We start from the raw sequence: 14,840 nt of genomic DNA, 5'->3' as shown, positions 1-14,840 counted from the left end.
TGTGGATAGTGTGGTATTCAGTCAGTTAGCCAATGTGGACTTTCAATGCTATGTGTAAGCGTTCACTTACAGATCTTTACTAGAAGCAATGGCCCTTTAAATTAAAGCAACGCACATTTATTCAGACAAGTATAATACTTTACAACTCTTCTAATCTTCCAATCTCGTGTTCATCGTGTTCTTGTTCTTTATTCTTCATACTTAAAGTTCATTTATCTAATAATATATTTTTATATATATCGCTTTAAGACGTGAGTGGCTATAATTAACATTGTGGAACTTTTAAGCGAATATTCCGACTGCATCCAAAGGTCCATCATAGAAAACATGACGAAGGCGTGTCCCGCTCTACTCTGCCTCTGATTGGCTGACCATGACATTCTTGCCTTTACCAATCTCACTCGCCGAACCCAAACCCAACAACGGAAGCAACGTAACATTATTGTTGTCCAATGAGAGGCCGAGTAGGGCGGGTCATCCCTTCGCCTTCGTAGGGGCGTCCAGGCTTCACGATCGGAGGGGGATAAGGAAGGAGATGGCCGACTAGAATCAACACCGCTACTGAATTGGCGAGACTATTTTTACGCAACACATCTTCAAAGTTGAAGCGGGAAGAGGACGTGTCACATATTTAGTCACTCTTTCGAAATGGCAGAACAAAACGCCAACGTTAGATACCAAGAGGTACGTAACAGATTGCTGGCACCTTAAAGTGTGGTTAGCTAACAGCTAGCGATAGCTGCTGCCGTGTTAGCTAGCGGCTAGCGTTAGCTAGCCAACGTTAGCCTGTCGCTGAGAGGAAAACAACGAGTTTAACAGACATTTGTGAAGGGGCGGGCCTGAGTTACGGATAAACACCGTTACTTGTTGTGAAACCAAATTAAAACGGAAATAAACGCTGAAGTGACAAATATCTGCTCATGTAATTTAAAGCCTATGTGACCCAATTCCTTTTATTATTTTCCGTCACCTGACCCTACCTGAAGGCGCTGTATTAGTGAGCGGTCCACAGATTACTGTGTTGTCAATCACGGACCACTGCAAACTATTCGAGTCTATTTGGGGAAAACAATTACTTTTAATAATGTCTCTTATGACCACTTGGTAGACGATATATTAAACAATGTATCAGTGATACTGGTGACTTTGTCCCTCGTTGATGAGTTGGCACAGTTTTATGACGTTTCCTCAGTCCTCCTCTATTGTGCGTGCTCAGCATCTGTTTTGAGTAGACATGGAGCAGCAAAAGAGGTACTTTGAGCCGGAGTCTGGCAATGTGTATAACATCTTTTTGTTAGCTTGTTATACAGGCAACTCGAATTTAAAATTGTTTAGCGATCAGGCATTATATTGTCCTTAGGTCTGAGAAATGTCTTTTCCTCTCCTCACATCCAGCAATAACAGTTTTCCTAGATGATGCGATTGAGGTCTGTCATGTAATAACATTTGTTCAGCTGGTGAATGAGGAGGAGCCCTCCCAGGAGGGTCTTGCCCAGGATGCACCACCACCCTACAGCAGCATCGCTGCAGCAAATGCAGGTTAGGAAACCTCCACGTCTGCATTACGCTCGGCCCAAACACAATTTAGAAGTGGGAGTGATGTTTAAATCTCTAATTACCATTGCCACCACATACTGGTTAAGTCTTGAATTCAAGACAATTAAATCAGAGTGTAGAAGCACCAGCAGAGACTTGTTTTTTTGTCTAAAGTTTGTTCTTTTGCACAATCAAATTATTTTACAGCCCCAACTTTTATGGAGTATTTTAATGTTTGGGCTGTTCCAACAACCGCTGCTCACGTCTCTTCACTCTTTATAGTGACTTATATTGTGAGTTCATCTCGTGTTTTACAGTATTGTTGTGCAATGTGACAACGGGATAAATAAAGTATTCTCCATTGAAATCTACCAAATGAACTACGGTAACGATGATCCACAACTTGTGTTGTGTCTTCTGCTGTAGCTTGTCCATCTTTGGATGAATAATGTACAGGGTGAAAGCTTTTGTGCGAGGCCTAATGTTTGTAATTGCTCTTCTTAAGAGGCAACAGGTCAACAGATTGCATTAGTGGGTGTAGCTTTGAGCTCTTCTCAGGTGATTATATTGATCTAGTCCGGTGCTGTATGTGTTGGAACAACCCTAAGGAGAATTCTGGAGGTCTACCAAATGACCCAGATAAGTCTTGTATGGTATACACTCACCGGCCACTTTATTAGGTACACCTGTCCAACTGCTCGTTAACACTTAATTTCTAAGCAGCCAATCACATGGCGGCAACTCAGTGCATTTAGGCATGTAGACATTGTCAAGACAATCTCCTGCAGTTCAAACCGAGCATCAGTATGGGGAAGAAAGGTGATTTGAGTGACTTTGAACGTGGCATGATTGTTGGTGCCAGAAGGGCTGGTCTGAGTATTTCAGAGACTGCTAATCTACTGGGATTTTCACGCACAACCATCTCTAGGGTTTACAGAGAATGGTCCGAAAAAGAAAAAACATCCAGTGAGCGGCAGTTCTGTGGGCGGAAATGCCTTGTTGATGCCAGAGGTCAGAGGAGAATGGCCAGACTGGTTCGAGCTGATAGAAGGGCAACAGTGACTCAAATAACCACCCGTTACAACCAAGGTGGGCATAAGAGCATCTCTGGACGCACAGTACGTCGAACTTTGAGGCAGATGGGCTACAGCAGCAGAAGACCACACCGGGTGCCACTCCTTTCAGCTAAGAACAGGAAACTGAGGCTACAATTTGCACAAGCTCATCGAAATTGGACAATAGAAGATTGGAAAAACGTTGCCTGGTCTGATGAGTCTCGATTTCTGCTGCGACATTCGGATGGTAGGGTCAGAATTTGGCGTCTACAACATGAAAGCATGGATCCATCCTGCCTTGTATCAACGGTTCAGGCTGGTGGTGGTGGTGTCATGGTGTGGGGAATATTTTCTTGGCACTCTTTGGGCCCCTTGGTACCAATTGAGCATCGTTGCAACGCCACAGCCTACCTGAGTATTGTTGCTGACCATGTCCATCCCTTTATGACCACAATGTACCCAACTTCTGATGGCTACTTTCAGCAGGATAAAGCGCCATGTCATAAAGCTGGAATCATCTCAGACTGGTTTCTTGAACATGACAATGAGTTCGCTGTACTCAAATGGCCTCCACAATCACCAGATCTCAATCCAATAGAGCATCTTTGGGATGTGGTGGAACGGGAGATTCGCATCATGGATGTGCAGCCGACAAATCTGCGGCAACTGTGTGATGCCATCATGTCAATATGGACCAAACTCCCTGAGGAATGCTTCCATCACCTTGTTGAATCTATGCCACGAAGAATTGAGGCAGTTCTGAAGGCAAAAGGGGGTCCAACCCGTTACTAGCATGGGGTACCTAATAAAGTGGCCGGTGAGTGTATAACATGAACAGTAATGGATACAGATACTAGTAATGACTTTTTTCCTGCTCTAACTCGTCATTTGCACTATGTTGTCTTATTGTACTGTCTTCATGCACCTTCCGCCAAGACAATTTCCATGTATGTACAACATACTATGGCAATAAACGTTTCCTGATCCTGATCCCAGGTCTAGTGGTTCTCTGCTGCTGCTTTTTCTTTTTGAAGGAAATTAAACCCTCGCTGTAAAACAGTTGACATTATATCATTTCACTTTGAATTAAATTTGTTATGAAAAATGCTGATAACTGCAGAGTTTCAATCAACATCTTCTGAATTTAATTATCTATGACTTGTCCGTCCCTTAGTGGAGAAAACACGAACAAATATGAATGTTTTTTCAATGACTACTAAAATGGGTCATTTGTTTTTGAATTGTTCCCCTATCCAACGCTATAGTGAGGGAACCCTATCGGGTTGGATGTAAAACTAAAGTGACCCACTTGCTGTGGTTGACAAGGGTCTCAGAATTCTAAAATCATGTTTTTGTGGTCAAACATAGCGGTTAATAGGGAAATTGCCACCTAACTGCAACAAATTTTACTACTTTACTAAAATAATGTTAAGTTACTACACATGCTGAATCAACGCTAAAGACTCTTGCTCTGGGTTTTATTACCCATATCTACCCATATCATAACTTTTTTTTTTACCATTACCTGTGACCACTTGTGTCCTCTACAGCCTTCTTTGAATACAAGGAAGATGGAGGGAGATTTCCAAACCCTCCGTCCTACAGTGTTGCCACCACTTTGCCCTCCTATGACGAAGCTGAGAGGAGCAAAGAAGAGGTTGCCATCCCCCTGGTCGCTGGAAGAGTCACGGTAGATGTCATTTTCAAACATTATACCTTTTCACTTTCCAATGCAAGCAACACAAACAACAACAACAACCACAAACACGGGGCGTATTCCAACATATGGACTCGTTTGTTGGTGTTTGTGCAGGAGGACGACTTTGTGGCCAGGGATGACTTTGAAGATGCTGACCAGCTGCGAATAGGAAATGACGGCATCTTCATGCTCACTTTCTTCAGTAAGAAATATTTGGGGTTTCAATAGTTGACCTGTGTACTGTCTCCGGTCTGAAAGAGTAACCTAACCTTCATTGCCATTGAGCTGTAATGGGACTAGTAATGTACAAATCTTTCAATATGGTCGGAGACCATGAAAAAGATGCCTCCTCCCTTCAGTTTACATCTGTTGCGTAGCGGCTCTATTGAATAAAGGCCACGAATGCGCCGTGTTCACATGATTTGCTCGGTGCAGATTCCAGTACGCCCACTGCACCAGTTTGTTTTCTAGTGTAAGTGTGAAGGAGGAGGAGGAGGAGAAATGTACCGGCCAGTTTATGTCTTGAAAAGAAAACGAAATATTTACTAGATAAATAATCTCCCACGTTGCATTGACCGTGCTTTGAAATTCACGGATTTATTGTATTCTCTCCCCAGTGGCATTCCTCTTCAACTGGATCGGGTTTTTCTTGTCGTTCTGCTTGACGACATCGGCTGCTGGCCGATACGGGGCCATCTCTGGCTTCGGTCTGTCTCTCATCAAATGGGTTCTCATCGTCAGGGTAAGGGCTGTTCAGTGGAATAGCTGTCAGATGTGGTGATGGTGCAGCTTAACCTGTTCCATGCTGTGCTGAAATAATTGAACTCTGACAATGACCTTCCAGGATCTCGTTTGTGCGTCGATAAAAATGTGAATTGTTTGACAGCTTCTAACAGGTACTTCTTCTCTCATGTCTCTCAGTTTTCTACCTACTTCCCTGGTTACTTTGATGGACAGTACTGGTTGTGGTGGGTGTTCCTGGCTCTGGGTAAGTGAGAAACATTATTCTTATCATTTACTTCCCATGGTCACGTTTAGCTGATTGTCTGCATTCTATCTTTTGTTTCTTTGCCCTTCAGGCTTCATGCTGTTCATCAGAGGCTTCGTGAACTACTCTAGAGTGCGTAAACTGGCCGATCCCACCTATGCCATTCTTCCCCGAACGAGGGTGCTCTTCATCTATTAGAGGTACGGCATAATTATTATATAGCACTTATTAGGAGTCCTTGCCATTAATCCTTTCTTTAGAAAATAAAAGTTGCGGCATAAGTCACCCAAATGTCAAAAACCTGTGAAGTTGCATTGTGGGTAGAATTGTGACATGGTTTTGACATCATGATAAAAAGTAGATAAATAGAGGACCTTTATATCTGACTGAATTGAAGGTATTTGCTTAATCTTGCCAGGCCGAGTTAACGACGTGCATGTTAACACAGCCGCTGACCGAACTCAGGCACCACACCTGAAATCCTTTAAAATGTTAAAGCAATTCCACTCAGAAGTCCATTTGTAGACTTGATTTGTTCATTTTCCCCTTAACCTGTATCCAGGCTATCGGATGTGGCCGAGCTGGACGTGGCGGATGCGAGCCGTGACCAGAAGTCAGCCAGACGAGTTCTAGATGAAGTCTACTCTCAATAAGATTTTCAGGAATTGTATCACTTGTTTATTTTCTTTTGCAACTTTATTAATGGAAAACGAATAACGGTAATATTCCCTCGATGTACTCATTAGTGGCGAATGTCAAGTGCTATTTACATCCGTCTATATTGTGCAAGTGATGCCTTATATGATTTGATGGCAGCGTACGAGCATGCATCTGCCCTTACGGTCCATAGATAGGGAGCGTCTCATGTTGGTGACACCTGAAGCCAGCAGGTAGGTTTGTCACAGCATGCCACCCGCTCTGTGATCTAATCCTAGTTCTGTTGTGACTACTAAAGGCTTTACTTAGATGCCACATGCACTTAAAAAGCTGGATAACATCAGGAAGTAAATGCAGTTATACCACACACACGTCACTCACCTGTTGGCTTTAAGTCCCGTTGCCCTATTTTCCTTTTAACCACCAGGGGGCAGTGTTGTTTGCTGCTTTTAGCTTGTGAGAAGTCGTTCATTATTGGCATGTCACATTAAAACACCGTGTCAGTGAAGCACATTCAAATGACATCCATGTACCACAAGTTATGATTTTCCCAGTTAGATATATTGTTGTACATTAAATTTGGTAAACCACCAACCTGGGAAATGAAGTTTAGGTTACAAATCTGATTAGAGATGATCCAGGGTGAGATTTTCATCACAAACAAGTTAGAAACCAACCTGACTACAAACTTCTTCTTCTTCTTTTGGACAGTGGAAGCAACGGGGAGGATTTCTTTTTCTTTATGGGTCTGTGATCATATTTTGCAATTCACGCCCTCATAAAGCTGGTGTAGATACAACAGCCTAAACCTCCCCCCCCCCCGCCCCCCCCTTCATTGTCAGTGGAAAAGCTTGTGATGCGTCGACTTGGTTTTCTGAGCTTCTGCTGTTGAAGATTTCACTCTGAAGTTAGGATGAAATTATCTTGAGAAAAGAAAATAAACTTACATTTCATTTTTAGTTTTTTTGCAAGATTAAATTGACAGTAAAGGGTAATCTTGATGATGATGAATGATTAATACGGTGTAAGTTAATAGCTATCTTGTAGGTGTTATATATCAACGAATGTTGTATGCAGGTGCACTTTTAGAAACATAGCCAATAAAAGCCACAGGACGTTCCCTAAGTCACAGAATTGTAAAACCAGTGGATTCAGTTTCATCTTCTGCAGGACACGACACCGCTTTTTATGAGCTGAAAACTGCTTTCGATTGAAGGAGTTAATGTGGATTTTAGTCTTTTGCCTAATCGGTTTGTTCTTCTGCCGCGGCTTTGATAAACATCCATTATGCTTATTTCTATGTGATCTAGAGCTATGACCTTGAGGTTTTGTTGTTATGAAACTGTACAGAAAACAATGAGTGTTAAATAAACATCACTTTTAATGCATCAGGTATGAGTTTTCTAGATTGTTACAGATTATAGTATTGTGGACCTGGGTCTGTTTACACACCTGGTAAAAGCAAAAGGTAAATATGAAATTATTATTTTGTCATGAAGAGAAGCGAGTAGCTCAGGAGGCGTATAGGTGATACTTTCTCTTCTAATCTGCTAAGACAAAGCTTTGGCTGCACAAAAGTCCAACAAGTCGACAACATCCTCCCAGCCATTGGTTACAGAGATTAGTGCAATATATGAGGAGAAAATTCAAAATGCTTATCTAAGCAAGGGTGATTGGCTGCTGCCCCTGGGCTGACCTTGAGAAGCACCCAGAGTTCTCCTCGGTGTGAGAACCATTACGTCACAATCATTTATTATATTATCAAGTTTCTTTTTCTCCTCAGCAAAAAGACCTGTTTCCTACTAAAGCGGCGTCATTGGACAGAAAAACGTGACGCTTCTTTGTTGCAATGTACATCTGCTACCATCTTCACACAATTTCTTGATGTCCCATCTGTTTCCACTCGGCGGCGTCGCCGAGCCGTCGGGGCAGAAAGAAGACGGCCTTCTGTCCGATGTGAGTCCTCGGGCCCAGTTTAGGTCGTCCGTTCTTCTTCAGGGCAACATACCAGTTCCTCTCCTGATATTTCTGACTTGCATAGGTGTTGTAGTGGTTCTCCTCCAGCTTCTCCAGGAAGTAACATTCATCAGTCACTATGGGCTGAGACGTAAACACATAAAATGGAACAGCTGATTGCAATTCAGAGCCTTTGAGATTAAAAGTTTAAAAATACCCATCTACAGTTGTATGTGATACACTGTAATTGGGAAATCTGCAAAATCGGCAGTGTAAGAGTCTGTAGTTTTTATCATAGGTACTCTTCAACTGTGAGTGAGGGCAAAATCCAGAAAATCCCATTGTATGATATACAAAAATATATTTAGTAGTTTATTGCATGACGCATAACATTTGATACATCAGAGAAGCCAAACTTCATATTTGGCACCTTTGTAATTACAGAGGGGAGATCTTGCATGAAGCCCCAGAACGAGGGAGATTGACCGTCATCTTGAACTTCTTCCATTTTCTAATAATTGTGCCTAATAACACCTGTTGCCTTCTCATCAAGCTGCTCTCCTCATCCCAGCCTTGTGCAGGTCTACAATTGTATTCCTGATGTTCTTCCACAGCTCTTGGCCATCGTGGAGAGGTTGGAGTCTGAGTTCAAACAGGTGCAGTTAACACAGGTCTTTGAGAACAGGAATATTCACTGGTTGGTAGGTGATCAAATACTTTCATGCAATAAACTGCAAAGTATATTTTTTTAAACAATGGGATTTTTGTTTTAGATTACGTCACTCACTGTTGAAGAGTACCTAAAAATGACACTCACACATGCTTTGTAAGTGGGGAAAACCAGCAACACCGGCAGTGTATCAAATACTACCCGTGTAGATAGAAATGGAGAATAGGCTGAATAGTATTCATCCACATTTGGCTGATTGACTATCTTTATGAAACATCAGGTGCATTGCAGATACTCACTGAGCTGTACAATCGGCCCTCGTCGCTCATGGCCAAATATCGCCCGGCTTGTGTTCCCTGGATGACGACCACGCCTTTATCCACCGCTTTGAGCTTTAACACAGCTAAAAGTTAAAAGGATTCACAGATTCACAGCAGACATTTTCCACGCGTCATAGAAGAAGAAACTGCGGGTGAACTATGCTCCCACTCTGTGCGTTCCACAGAGCCTGGGTGCACAGCACCGGGTCCTATTAATGTTCTACTTCATGTATTCAAGTACACCTGGGTTAGCGCTGTGAGGAGGCGTTGGCTCCTCTTCACAGAGCGCCGCAGTAACGAGTCCTAAAACACACAATGCAATCAGCATTTCCAGTTCCTTCACGTCACGTCCATGTTCTTTTGGTTGGACGCCTGAAATACTTTTTTGTTCTGGAGTATCATTTATGTCAGGATACTATATACCTCTTATTGATTCTCTTATCTTGTCACAAAAGTAAGTTTTTGTGTGCCACAGAGCTTATTTTGTGTGCAACGCTTGCTTCTGTAGACGGCCTCAGAAAACACGTCTTCTAGCAGCGCTCTTTCCACTAAATATCCCCGTCAGAGCAGGACTCTCCACTCTCCTCCTCATCGTACCTCAGAATTCACATACACGAGATAAGATAGTAAGATGACTGATAAAGACAGCGAGTACCCTAAAGTTGTCATGACCTGAGCCTCTTTATCCTGGGTTTGGGATCTGGTACAGTGGTTGCTCAATGTCTCTGTTCTCTGTAGGAGGGAGAGTCTCCTCCTGTAGAGAACATGTGGATGCAGGTGGAGCAGGTTAGGGGTACCTGAGCTGGTCTGGACTCTGGGGGGGACCACACTTTCATAAGCATCGCGCGACACAACGAATCAATGGTGGTATTTGTTGCCAACACTTTGAATAATTGATTTTATTGATTCGTCATTGCAGCCCTAATCTATAGATTATCATTTAGATAAATGTCTCTGTATGATAAATTGGTCCTGTGTGTGCTTCATTTGCATTCATACTAATAAAAGCAAGTTTTATCAAGGATTGTTTGTAATGAAGAAAATATGATGTTAACTTCAAATCTTTCTAAATCTGTTCAGTAAAATCAAATCTAATTTCACCTAATTCTATTGTTTAAGGACACACTGCTACTGATAATATTAAGGACATTGGCTCAATGATAACGTGTGTTTGGATGTGCTTCTGCGCACGACGTCTCTCCACGGGACAGTCCCCCTCGGCGGCGAAGTCCGGTGCCCGATCCGAGCCAACGAGCTTTCAAACGGGCAACGGCTAGCACCGGGTACCGCTAGATGCGGCACTCATCCAGACGCAGTTTCTGTAGAAGTCGATGAAATTCATCAAGGCGTCTGCGCTTACGGATGCTATTTGGTACAAAAACACGACTCCGTTTGAATGTCCGACGTTAGTAGGACCTCCACATCAGGTACAGAGTCGCTGTGCCTTCCAGGTTTGATGCGGAGGAAAAACAATGGCGGAAAATTGAACGGTTTCAGCGTGATAAACCGCGCCTCTCTTAAGCCACGCCCCTTTAGTTTAGCTACTCAACTGCCAACCAAAACGTCATCTTCGGCCACGCCCCTTTTACGTCGGTGTTCACCTGGCAACCAAAACGTCATCTTAGGCCCCGCCCTTTTGCATTGATCGTCACCTGGCAACCAACCCGTGATCTTAGAATATCCCGTGATCCCTTCTGCTTAGAAGCTTAGTACACGACGTTCAACCCGACGGACACACACGTTTAATACACGACGTTCAACCCGACGGACACACACGTTTAATACACGACGTTCAACCCGACGGACACACAGGCAGACTAATGGCTGACAATTATCAGATAATCAGTCCCGAGGACGACATGGATACCATAAAGAAGGCGCTAGCTTTGTCCGCACAGATGAACAACGAACTGGTAATTCAGGTGATCCAACTGGAGGACATTGAGGAAGAATCTAAACGCCAAAGATCGACTTTAAAAGAAACGATCCAAAAATGCTTCAAAAAAATCACTGATCTGCAGAAGGTTGAAGCAGAGCAAAAGAACGAGATTGTCAAGTTACGTGAGGAGAAAGAATCATGGGATAAAGAAAGGAAACTCCTTGAGGAAACCTGCTTCAGATCAACAACAAAAAATTGCGGTGGCATTGGGAAGATGAAGGATTACGAGATTGAACTGGGGGAAATAAAGGCAAACCACATCGTGCAATTTCAAAACACAATGGAGTTTTGGAAGGAGCAAAGCGTCAACCAAGATGTGCCGGAGGAAGGGTATTTAGCCCCTAGTTCCCCCTCTACGCTCTCCATTCCTCCATCTCCCTCAAGCCTTCACAAGAAAGAGATGAACGTGGCTCAGAAGACAATGGAGAGACAAAGGCAAAACATTTCTAGTCTGAAAGAGAATATTCAAGATCTCCAGAACACGACCAGAGATTATGAGGCAAGAATGTCTGAGGCTCAGAAGACCATCGAGAGACAAGAGCTCGAAATCTCTAGTCTGAAACAGTGTCTCCCAGATCTCCAGAAAGAGGTCAATGATCATGAGGCAGAAAGGACCCAAGCTAATCAGACCATCGCGACACAAGGGCTGGAAATCTCCAATCTGAATGAGAGACTCCAAGATGTCAAGATGGTGGTTAAACTTCACACAGCAGAAATTCAGAAGCTCTCTGGAGAAAAGCTTCTGGTTAGTAAGGAGGCAGATCTCCTAAAGTCCACCAACATCGACCTTGAGAAGTGCCTCTCAGAAAGCAGAAGTCTCCTCAAAAACGCAACAACCAAACTCGCCCAGATCCAGCCAAACTGTACGACAGACAATACAACTCTGAGGACAGACTACGAGACTCTGAAGACAGAGTATGAGCCTCTGAAGGCAGAGTATGAGACTCTGAAGGGAGAAACCAGGATTCTGGAGACCGCCTTCTGCGCTGAGCGGATGAAAAGCGAGAGACTGGAGGATGAACAGCTGCTCCTAGAGGACATCTGCCTCTGGTTGAAGAAAAGGACTCTAGGGTTCTTTGGTAGGAGAATGCAAGACAGAGCCACTGAGCTGGAAAAGCTAAGGGGGAAAATGTTAGTAAGGGACACTCAGAATGGACACACCAGGAGGACGCGACACAATAACACCGAAACTGCACGGTTGGCAGTTTGAACCCCGGCTGCTACACGTAAGTGTCCCCTGAGCAAGACACCCAACCCCTTGAATTGTGAATCCGTGTATGGGCGGATCAGTATATTGGCTGACAGTGTGTGAGACACTGTGTGAGACAGTGTCGGGCAGTGAATGCTCGGCTGTGGCGTGTGGTGTGCACGTAACATGTGTGACACACTGTGTGAGACAGTGTGGGACACACTGTGTGAAACAGTGTGTGAGACAGTGTGTGACACACTGTGTGAGACAGTGTCGGGCAGTGAATGCTCGGCTGTGGCGTGTGGTGTACACGTAAAATGTGTTGCACAGTGTGTTACACTGTGAGAGACAGTGTGTGAGACAGTGTGACACACTGTGAGAGACCGTGTGTGAGACATTGTGTGAGACACTGAGAGAGACACACTGTGTGAGACAGTGTATCGGGCAGTGAATGCTCGGCTGTGGCGTGTGGTGTGCACGTAACATGTGTGACACACTGTGTGAGACAGTGTGTGAGACATTGTGGGACACACTGTGTGAGACAGTGTCGGGCAGTGAATGCTCGGCTGTGGCGTGGGGTGTACACGTAAAATGTGTGGCACAGTGTGTTACACTGTGTGAGACACTGTGAGAGACAGTGTGTGAGACACTGTATGAGACAGTGTGTGAGAAAGTGTGAGACACACTGTGTGAGACAGTGTGCTCGGCCCCACAAACACACACGGAACACGCCCCCCCACCCCGCGGACCTCCTCCCACAGGAACCCAAGGAACACCCCCTCCCCGCAAACACACACACACGGAACACACGGAGGAGATCTAGTCGGCCGACGCGGGGTTTCGGCGTGTTCCTTGTCCTTGGGTTCCTGTGGGGGGGGGGGGGGGGGGGGTCTGTGGGGGGCGTCCGCGGGGAGGGGAGGGGGGTGGTTGGCGTGTTCCGTGTGTGTGTGTTTGTGGAGGGGGGGGGGGGGGGGGGGGGGTCGGCGGGGTTGTGGGGGTCGGGGTGTTGGGGGGGTGACCAGGGTTGCAGGGGGGTCGGGGTGTTCCGTCTGTGGGGGTCCGCGGGGAGGGGGGGGGGGGGCGCGTGTTCCCTGTCCGCGCGGGGGGAGGGGGGGTTCTGCTGGGATGGGGGGGGGGGCTGTGGCCTCTGCTGTGCCACAAAAGCCAGAGTTGCCACAAAAGCTAAAGAGTTGCCACAAAAGTCACTGCTGTGCCACAAAGGCCACAGAGGCCACAGCCCCTCCCCCCACACACGGAACACCCCGACCCCCCTGCAACCCCGGTCACCCCACCCCACAAACACACACACGCCCCCACCCCCCCCACAGGAACCCAAGGACAACGGGGTTGCAGGGGGGTCGGGGTGTTCCGTCTGTGGGAGTCCGCGGGGGGGGGGGGGGGGGGGGGAGGGGGTCTTTGTGGGGGGGGTCTGTGGCCTCTGCTGTGCCACAAAAGCCACAGAGTTGCCACAAAAGCCACTGCTGTGCCACAAAAGCCAGAGTTGCCACAAAGGCCACTGCTGTGCCACAGAGGCCACAGCCTCCCCCCTCCCCGCGGACCCCCACACACAGAACACCCCGACCCCCCTGCAACCCCGGTCACCCCACCCCACAAACACACACGGAACACGGCGAAACCCCCCCCCCCCCACTTAGTTAACTTCCTTGCGAAAGGAAAGAATGACCTGTTCCCTCTCAGGGAACTTGAGCTGCGGTGTGAAATCTAACCAATGGCAAGCTGGTGCGTCATAGGCGGGGACGCCGGACCAGGGCGCTATAAGGGACCCGAAGGGCAGGACCATTCATCTCTGTGCCTTCATCCAGTGCGTGTGAAGTTTTTCCACTTAGAAATGGCTGAGCGGTTTGTCCAATGTGTTCCCCCTTGCACCCGGTTTATTACGGGCAGCGACTCACACGACCTGTGCGTTGTCTGCTTAGGCGTGGAGCACGCTCAGCCCTTGAGGTCTCTTCAACGAGGACGGCTCGATGAGGCGTGCCCACCGCGGCTCCGGTCCAGCTCGTGCCCAGGCAGAGCGCCGAATGTCTTCCTGGGGATCACAAATGGATCTCGCGGAGGATTCCGGGACGGCTTAGGCCTTTTCCCGGCCCTTCACCGCGGGATCCAGGCGCTCGTTTCCGGCGTCGGAGGCACGCTCTGCGGCTTCCTCCACGCCGGACGAGACGCCGCTCTCACGTTCTCCCGGCTCCGAGGAGCTGGACGTGGTGAGCGTAGAGGCAGCGGAGGCGACTCATTCCCCCGCTGCCGCAAAAGAACTGCTGGAGGTCGTCACCTGAGCCGCTGACAGATTTCACATCAGCTGGCCGGCGGGTAAACAGCAGCCGTCTGCTTCCGGTAAACTGCAGGAGCGGTTCTTACCTTCCCGCAGTGCCTCCGCGCCGGTGCCTGCCGTTCTTCCCAGACGTCCACACTGAGGTGTCGGCGTCCTGGAGTAGGCCGACCCAGCTAACTGCCCGGTCGGTTCAGTACTGGAGTTCCTGCTATGTTTCCCACAGGTCTTCCCGTCTGCCTCTGGGCATCTCTCTTCCTTTGTGGCACCCTGTCTCCTTCGTTCCTGACGTCGGACCAGGCGTAATAACAGAGCCGCAGCATGTGAATGGTTGAGGCCATGACACTTGCGTATGAATCGGCCGGCCAGCCCGCGCCTCTGCTGTCCGGGCCCATTCTACCTGGGGTATGGCGGATGCAGAAGCCCTCCTGTCGGGGACCTTACTTGGGTTCCCACAGCGTCTTTAAGCAGCTTGAGTTCCCTGAGAGGGAACATCTCTCGGTTACGTATGTAACCTTCGTTCCCTGAAGGGAACGAGACGCTG

General features: G+C 46.8%; 2 protein-coding genes across 3 annotated transcripts in view; one reads left to right on the top strand and one right to left on the bottom strand.

The window, feature by feature from the left end:
* The first annotated feature begins 493 nt into the window (after positions 1-493).
* On the top strand, positions 494-7,323 carry LOC119210694 (NEDD4 family-interacting protein 1-like). Its single transcript, XM_037460941.2, has 8 exons — positions 494-684; positions 1,455-1,539; positions 4,142-4,281; positions 4,405-4,492; positions 4,908-5,032; positions 5,212-5,278; positions 5,370-5,478; positions 5,841-7,323. The coding sequence occupies exons 1-7, from the start codon at positions 649-651 to the stop codon at positions 5,474-5,476; spliced, it is 648 nt and encodes a 215-aa protein (XP_037316838.1). The 5' UTR covers positions 494-648; the 3' UTR covers positions 5,477-5,478; positions 5,841-7,323.
* fgf1a (fibroblast growth factor 1a) overlaps positions 7,299-14,840 on the bottom strand; it is a 10,250-nt gene continuing 2,708 nt past the window's right edge. For both annotated transcript variants that reach the window (XM_037460940.2, XM_037460939.2), the window contains exons 3-4: positions 8,861-8,964; positions 7,299-8,035 (exon numbers count right to left, since the gene is read on the bottom strand). In XM_037460940.2, coding sequence (XP_037316837.2) covers positions 7,805-8,035; positions 8,861-8,964 — 335 coding nt within the window. In that variant the 3' untranslated portion in view covers positions 7,299-7,804. The remainder of the gene's footprint in view (positions 8,036-8,860; positions 8,965-14,840) is intronic.

The sequence above is a fragment of the Pungitius pungitius genome, chromosome 2 (assembly GCF_949316345.1).
Source record: "Pungitius pungitius chromosome 2, fPunPun2.1, whole genome shotgun sequence".
NCBI classification, from domain to species: Eukaryota; Metazoa; Chordata; class Actinopteri; order Perciformes; family Gasterosteidae; genus Pungitius; species Pungitius pungitius.
The sequence above is the reverse complement of the archived record's forward strand: the minus strand, read 5'-3'. Positions and strand labels throughout refer to the sequence as shown.

What these genes read in the sequence shown, in the direction of transcription:
- LOC119210694 (XM_037460941.2), top strand. Translation starts at nt 649, where the DNA reads ATGGCAGAACAAAACGCCAACGTTAGATACCAAGAG. An exon ending in TGGTCGCTGGAAGAGTCACG is followed by an intron (nt 4,282 to 4,404) that starts GTAGATGTCATT and finishes GTGTTTGTGCAG; the next exon opens with GAGGACGACTTTGTGGCCAG. An exon ending in AATGGGTTCTCATCGTCAGG is followed by an intron (nt 5,033 to 5,211) that starts GTAAGGGCTGTT and finishes CATGTCTCTCAG; the next exon opens with TTTTCTACCTACTTCCCTGG.